Source organism: Salmo salar, chromosome 08 (assembly GCF_965601325.2).
Source record: "Salmo salar chromosome 08, fSalSal1, whole genome shotgun sequence".
NCBI lineage: Eukaryota > Metazoa > Chordata > Actinopteri > Salmoniformes > Salmonidae > Salmo > Salmo salar.
The window spans coordinates 22825607-22834170 of NC_138298.1; the positions used below are offsets into that span (position 1 = coordinate 22825607).

The 8564-nt window shown below is 44.0% G+C and overlaps 1 protein-coding gene across 1 annotated transcript; it reads left to right on the plus strand.

The window, feature by feature from the left end:
* Positions 1-3953: 3953 nt before the first annotated feature.
* LOC123744194 (dicarboxylate carrier UCP2) lies at positions 3954-8543 on the plus strand. The gene is made up of 7 exons (XM_082978443.1): positions 3954-4099; positions 5182-5318; positions 5452-5659; positions 5811-6008; positions 6340-6441; positions 7087-7267; positions 7694-8543. Exons 2-7 carry the CDS (start codon positions 5193-5195, stop codon positions 7806-7808), a joined length of 930 nt encoding a protein of 309 aa, XP_082834569.1. The 5' UTR covers positions 3954-4099; positions 5182-5192; the 3' UTR covers positions 7809-8543.
* Positions 8544-8564: the final 21 nt, after the last annotated feature.

Genomic DNA, 8564 nt, shown 5'->3' on the forward strand with positions numbered 1-8564 from the left:
AATGTTCCAGAATCAGACCCAATATCCTGTAATGCCACCAAAGATAAGGATAAATGAAGATGCTTCACTCAGGCTGTTTACCATTGAAAGAATGGTAAGTTCCTGTCTACTTAAGGGGGTGGCTCTCCCATAGACACCAATGTGATAGCAGTTGGGTCTGATCTACTCAGTTCACTGACTTCCATTTGAAACAAGAAAAAATAAGGGAGTAGAATATCTCTGATGCCACCACTGCAAATACCTTTCTATTTTCTACCTTTCAGTAAAAGGAAGCGAAGGGTTAATGGCTAACATCTTTGCAGTTCTCTAGCTTCGACAATGGTGCGCAGTGTCAGCGTGGGAGACATGCTGAAAGAGAGACTGTCACATAAAGGTGGTTTGTGAAATCGCTCGCTTTCTTCTCATTGCTGTGCTGCTCTGCAGATGCTTGGGGGTGTGGTTCAGGTTGACCAATGAGAGCTTGCCATTGTAATGCATATGGACACATTCTCTAGTAGTGATTAAATGATTAACTTAGTAATGGATTGGGTTGAAGTGTTTAACTGACGTCTAGTTGTAACTGGTCTGCTAATACGTCATTCACTGTCCTCCTTTTGCTGCAGTTATGTAATATTGTTCATCCCAGGACCTGAGCAAACGCATCATGTCCCTAAATTATGGATTCAAAGGTCATTGGAATGTAAAACAGGGTTTCCCAAACTCGGTCCAGGGGCCCCCTTGGGTACACGTGTTTGCCCTTGCACTACACAGCTGATTCAGGACTGACTTTGGGAAACCGATGTAGAACACGGGATTTTAAATAATGTTCTGTGTTATTAGGATAAAGAATTTGATCTATTAAATCATAAACATCTAATTAATCATAATGTATGATGCTGAATTATAGCGTTTTTTTTTACCATTCATCCCAGAGCCTATACGGTAGGTGCATAGTCTTATGTATGGTAGCAAACAATGTCCCCAATTCCCTCTTGCTTTCAGGATTATTTTCTGTTTATACTCCAATCACCGGTTTTTCCTCTTTGTCCACAGGGGTAATATGTTAACCAATAATGTTCTGTTTATCAAGGTCTCCTTCCTGTGTGTTTACCATGAACCTGGGTGGTCAGCCTAACCGCGCTTCTTAACACCCAGAAGCTAGCCGCACCAATGTGCCTGAGGAAACACTGTTCAACTGACGACCGAGGTCAGCATGCGGGCGCCCGGCCTGCCACAAGGAGTCGCTAGAGCGCGATGAGCCAAGTAAAGCCCTCCCCCCAACCCGGATGATACTGGCCCAATTGTGTACCATCCTATGGGACTCCCGATCATGGCCGGTTGTGATACAGCCCGGGATCGAACCTGGGTCTTTAGTGACGCCTCTAGCACTGCGATGCAGATGCCTTAGACCGCTGTGCCACTCGGGAGGCCCAGGGTCAGTTTTTCTAAGTCTTTTACATAAGAAGGTGGCGTTTCTAGGTAGCTGAGCTGAAGAGGGAGAGCTGGAAAACACCCTGATGTGAGGCAATACTCTTATCAGCCCCCTTTGACCTTTCGTCCTGAATTCACGTCACAACCCTCCCACTTCTGTCACCTCTGCATATTGACCGAGAGGCAAACTCTTCACTCCACATGTACCAGCATTATGATTTGAACGGTTCTGGGACATCAGTCCATTCCAACATGTGCTCAAACATTTTGTCCCCCTAAAAATACATTTTTTCATAGTGACATATAACTTATTGTAGAGAATTAAGGTAGCTGCTAGCATGGTTAAACCAGACTGAACACTACAGCCTGGTATGTTTAAACCTCTTTATCAATGGGCAGCCAATTGCAATAAAGCCAACTATCTCACCTGGTCTGTCACAATTTCATCAGGAACACCAGTTACCTTTTGACAGACTGTCATGCATCTGGCTGTTAGCCAATTAAACTCTCCCACCCTAAGCCCCTGTCCTCCACACCCTAACTCCTATTGGCTGAGAGCTTAGACAAGCCTCTAGAACAGCTGGTACGATGGGTCCCCTGCATGTTACTGATGTTATTGGTAGAAATGTTGTAGACAAGCAACAAATTGGTGTAATGAAGTGAACGATTACATTCAGTAAACCCGTCTTCGTGTAACTGATACTTCTGCTATTCATATAGGTCTGCTGATAGCTGTGGGGTGAACAGAGTAAAAGAGCCCCAGTGGTTCCAAATACTCTGTGGTAGATAGCTATGTAAACTCAGCAAAAAAAGAAACGTCCCTTTTTCAGGACCCTGTCTTTCAAAGATAATTTGGAAAAATCCAAATAACTTCACAGATCTTCATTGTAAAGGGTTTAAACACAGTTTCCCATGCTTGTTCAATGAACCATAAACAATTAATGAACATTCACCTGTGGAATGGTCGTTAAGACACTAACAACTTACAGACGGTATGCAATTAAGGTCACAGTTATGAAAACCTAGGACACTAAAGAGGCCTTTCTACTGACTCTGAAAAACACCAAAATGGAGATGCCCAGGGTCCCTGCTCATCTGCGTGAACGTGCCTTAGGCATGCTGCAAGGAGGCATGAGGACTGCAGATGTGGCCAGGGCAATACATTGCAATGTCTGTACTGTGAGATGCCTAAGACAGCGCTACAGGGAGACAGGATGGACAGCTGACCGTCCTCGCAGTGGCGGACCACGTGTAACAACACCTGCACAAGATCGGTACATCCGAACATCACACCTGCGGGACAGGTACAGGATGGCAACAACAACATCTGCCCGAGTTACACCAGGAACGCACAATCCCTCCATCAGTGCTCAAACTGTCCGCAATAGGCTGAGAGAGGCTGGACTGAGGACTTGTAGGCCTGTTGTAAGGCAGGTCCTCACCAGGCAACAACGTCGCCTATGGGCACAAACCCATCGTCGCTGGACCAGACAGAACTGGAAAAAGTGCTCTTCACTGACGAGTTGCGGTTTTGTCTCACCAGGGGTGATGGTCTGATTCGAGTTTAAAGTCGAAGGAATGAGCGTTACACCGAGGCCTGTACTCTGGAGCGGGAGCGATTTGGAAGTGGAGGGTCCGTCATGGTCTGGGGCGGTGTCACAGCATCATCGGACTGAGCTTGTTGTCATTGCAGGCAATCTCAACACTGTGCGTTACAGGGAAGACATCCTCCTCCCTCATGTGGCACCCTTCCTGCAGGCTCATCCTGACATGACCCTCCAGCATGACAATGCCACCAGCCATACTGCTCATTCTGTGCATGATTTCCTACAAGACAGGAATGTCAGTGTTCTGCCATGGCCAGCGAAGACCCCGGATCTCAATGCCATTGAGCACGTCTGGAACCTGTTGGATTGGAGGGTGAGGGCTAGGGCCATTCCCCGCAGAAATGTCCGGGAACTTGCAGGTGCCTTGGTGGAAGAGTGGGGTAACATCTCACAGCAAGAACTGGCAAATCTGGTGCTGTCCATAAGGAGGAGATGCACTGCAGTAATTAATGCAGCTGGTGGCCACACCGGATACTGACTGTTACTTTTGATTTTGACCCCCCCTTTGTTCAGGGACACATTATTCCATTTCTGTTAGTCACATGTCTATGGAACTTGTTCAGTTTATGTCTCAGTTGTTGAATCTTGTTATGTTCATACAAATACTTACACATGTTAAGTTTGCTGAAAATAAACTCAGTTGACAGTGAGAGGACGTTTCTTTTTTTGCTGAGTTTATGACAAAAGGTACCAAAAGGTACCATTACACAATGAGTGGTCAATGTTGCCACATTGCACTGGGATGAATGAAATATTCACATTAAATGTTGCATTGTAGTTACAATGTAATGTACCGGTAAATGTGTTGTTTTTCACAAATGTTAGAAGCTGTGCGCTGCTGTAGGGTTGATTTGGACATTGACTTTCTTGACAGTGAGCGGACTTTGGTTTGGCCCATGCTCCTGTACACAGTAACGCCTCTCTCTGTGGCAAGTCAGTAAAAAATCAAATAAATATGAGGATGCACAACTCCTTTTTCCAGGGTTAGGGCTGGCTCCCTGGGACTATAGTTTGGGCTCTCACGTCCTGCAGTAAACCAATAGCTAGTCAAACGGAATTTAATCCACTGTATTAATAACAATGTAAGTACTCTCAGATATTACCTGTTAGATTTCGCTACACTCGCAATAACATCTGCTAACCATGTGTATGTGACCAATACAATTTGATTTGATTTGACCAACATGGTTTAATTGTTTGTTGTTGATTAGACCTAGTATAGGTTTTGTAAATCTTGGTTTCTTTTTGAGATGTGTTGCACCATTTAACTTTAAACCTGGATTAGTTCATTTAAGGTTCAATCTTTAAACTATGATTAGTTACACGTGTCATAATGGATTCACCATAGCAATATGTTCTCATTCTATTTCTATGGAAACAAATTAGCACTGGTCATTGCTAGCTTGCTAGCTAGCTAGCTAGCTAGCAAATTAAGTTTGAAATACAGGCTATTAAAACTACTTTTTGGTCAAATTAGTCAGCTGGCTAGTTGACTTTTACAATCATGGTATCCACAAGAGCATTAATCACACTGAAAATAAAGCACATACACTTATCAATTTAAACCTCCTGCAGGAGCAGTTTAGAATAGTAGAATAATCCCTTATCTACATTTTAATTTGATTTTAAAACAAAGGAGCAAGAAGATTTAAACTAAGAACACAATTAAACTTAGTTTAGAAGGATTACATTTAACAAAGATTCATTTAAAACTAGGTTTAAAATGTGGTGCAACAAGATTAATACTTAAACCTTGATTTAACCCAGTTAATAAACCTTGATTAAACCCATTTAATGACCTTGATTTAACCCAGTTTAAACCTTGATTACCCAGTTTAAGTTAATCCATGTTTGTGCATCCCACCCCTATATATCACTGATGTTTATTTGATCTGGTTGATTGTATAGATTATTATAATCAATGCTGTTCAGTTGTTATTATGATGGAGTGTTTTCAAATATCACTAAATCCCTCCTGCCACAACAATAGGCTACACACTGCACAGGCTATTGTACTTTTGAAACCGAATCAACAAATTGACCGGCATATTTACTCAACAATTTCCTAAGTATGCACAGCATTTTCCTAAATTCCAAGGATGATAAGAGAGAATAGATGCGGCAGTGTTGACATCCTTCCCTCTTCCTCCTTCACTGTCTGCAGTACCAGGGACCATGGTGGGAATGAAGCCCTCCGATACACCCCCTACCCTGGGGGTGAAGCTGCTGAGTGCTGGCTCAGCGGCCTGCATCGCTGACCTGGTCACCTTTCCCCTGGATACAGCCAAAGTCAGACTCCAGGTAATGGTTCGCTGTCCACCACCAGTCCTGAAGACTTGAGTCTGACCTCCTGTAACACTGAATTTTACTGGCACCTCCTTTAACACTGATTCTTGTGGGGACCTCTGTTAACACTGACACTTGTGAACCCCAGATTCAGGGAGAGAAGGTGGCGTCGGAAGCTACCAAGGGCATCCGCTACAGGGGGGTGTTTGGGACAATCAGTACCATGATCCGGACGGAGGGACCCAGGTCGCTGTATAACGGTCTGGTGGCGGGCTTACAGAGACAGATGTGCTTTGCCTCCATCAGGATCGGCTTCTATGACAACGTCAAAAACTTCTACTCTGGCGGAGCAGACAGTAAATTAGGATAACAGTTATTAATCTGAGATAATAATCTGTGATGTTACATATTTTGTACCAAGAGAAGAAGCATCATATATTACCTCAATCATCATTCTTTCAGTACTTAACAAACCCTCTTACCCCCTCTGCCCCTGTCCTATCCCAGCTGCAAATATTGGTATCCGTATCTTGGCCGGCTGCACCACAGGGGCCATGGCTGTGTCTTTCGCCCAGCCCACTGACGTGGTGAAGGTCCGCTTCCAGGCCCAGGTCAACCTGACCGGGGTGGCTCGTCGCTACACGGGCACCATGCAGGCCTACAAACACATTTTCAACCACGAGGGCATCCGCGGGCTCTGGAAAGGTTAGTCAGTACAACCCTGGGCCCCATTGGTTGATTTCCCAGTAACACCCATCTCCATTGGTTGTGTTGCTGCTAACCTTGAGCCCCATTGATTGTGTTTGTCCTTAGTAGAACTGTTTGCATAGAAAAGACCAAAGATGGTTGTCTATGGCAGTATGTCACTGTCATCCAATGTCAGGGATGTACAGATATTGATTGGAGCAGATGCTGCAAAGTTGATGATCCCATAGGACAGAACTTGAGTGCACCTGAAAATAAAGCTTGGCTTTGCAGGTTGTTGTTGAGTTTTCTAGGGCCTTTTACCAACCGACCTGCTTCTTGTTCACTCCAGGCTGTCTACCCAACATCACTAGGAACGCTTTGGTCAACTGCACAGAGCTTGTGACCTATGACCTCATCAAGGAGGCCATTCTTAGGCACAAACTGTTGTCAGGTGAGTGGGTGCTATTGGTGCATACAGTCACATCGAGACATCTGACTGGGCAGAAGTCCACACGCCCTCTCGCTCTATTGTCCTTCATGTGTCTTGAAAGCCTGATAACAGTATACATATTGGTACATAATATTCTGTCCAGCTATGGAATATCACGGCGCTAACATTTATCTAATGGATTTTTATTGCACCTTTCACAACAAAGCGGTATAAAACAGAGATATGGATTTCCTGCAGGCCTCAAGACAGAGGCCTTATACATTACAGTGTATCTGCATGGCACTACTTGAACATTAACTTTAGTGTCAGCATTTCTGTTATACATCTGTGTTAATCAACTAGTTAATCTAAGGTTCAATCTTTAAACTATGATTAGTTACACGTGTCATAATGGATTCACCATAGCAATATGTTCTCATTATATTTCTATGGAAACAAGCCAGCGCTGGTCATTGCTAGCTCGCTAGCAAATTGAGTTTGAAATACAGGCTATTAAAACGAATTGCGCTTTTTGGTCAAATTAGTTGACTTTTACAAACATGGTATCCACAAAATCTAAAATCGTTAATCATACTGAAAATAGGTGCCCATTGATATCTTTGTGACAGTGTTTCAAAAGGGCTTGTGATGACCGTTTTCCCACAGATAACCTCCCGTGCCATTTTGCTTCTGCGTTCGGCGCCGGCTTCGTTACCACCTGCATTGCCTCTCCGGTGGACGTGGTGAAGACACGATACATGAACTCTCCGCAGGGCCAGTATAAGAGTGCCATCAACTGTGCCTGGACCATGGCCACCAAAGAGGGACCCACGGCCTTCTACAAAGGGTGAGCTCACAGACAGTCACACACACTGTACAAACAGACCTGTGTCCTTCAGTCTGTTGATAGAACAAGGCAGTTGGATGTAGTTGTACATTTTAGAATCCTCAGTGATATATAATTGATTTAGCTGTTTTGGGTGGTTACCTTGACACAGTAACTCTACCAGAGGAGGCTGGTGGGAGAAGATATAGGAGGACTGGCTCATTGTAATGACTGGAATGGAATCAAACATATTTAAACCACGTTTGACTACGTTCCATTTATAACATTCTAGCCGTTACAATGAGCCCGTCCTCCTATAGCGCCTCCCAGCAGCCACCTCTGAACTCTACTAAGCAAAACTTTGGAGCATTCGCAGGGATCTTTAGTTGAAAGTCTCTCCCAGACAGGCCAACTAACGTTTAATTTGTCCTCTCTTGTTCCCTGTAGATTTGTGCCCTCGTTTCTAAGGCTGGGCTCATGGAACGTTGTGATGTTCGTGTCGTTTGAGCAGCTCAAGAGAGTCATGATGTTAGGAAAGAAGAAGATGGAGGACAAAAGTTAACTTCATTCCTACGTGCAAAGAGCCCTTTGCAATGATGGATTGACAAGCGCACATCCCTATTGAGTTGGACCCACAATGCAGTGTAGACTACAGGAATACTATGGACCACGATCCATAACGTTAAGATTCCTAGGTGGTCGATTGTCAGCATGTTGTATGAATAATGAGGAATCCTTTGTTAAAAAAGGAATTATGAAAGTGCATTTGAAGTGCATCTACCTTGGAGAATAGTTTTATTTTCTCTATTTTTATTTATTTTGACCTATACTTCTCCTACGGTCTCAAACCAGTCCTTGGGGACCTCTAGCCATTCTCTATAGTGTATTTAGCACGCCTGCCAAATGGGAAGTAATCAGCAAGCCGCTGTTCCTTTAAATCAGGCGTACTAGGGTTAGGATACAGTACTTTAGGAACGACTGCTGGGCTACCAGGACTGGGTAGAAAAAGGCTTCCCTTGTATTGTGTGCTTAAATTTAAGCCCCAACAAGAACTGCTCCCCGGCCGCCGATGACGTGGATGTCGGTTGAGGCAGCTCCCTCCGCAACGCTCTGATTCAGAGGTTGGGTTAAATGCGGAAGACACATTTCAGTTGAATACATTCAGTTGTGCACCTGACTAGGTATCCCCCTTTCCCTTCCCTTAATTCCCCCCAAAAACTTGTAATAAATTATAGTTTAATAATTAGATGTTGGTAATTTGCATTATATTGAACTTTATAAATATACTTATTTTGTTTGTCTGTGTTCATTACACGCT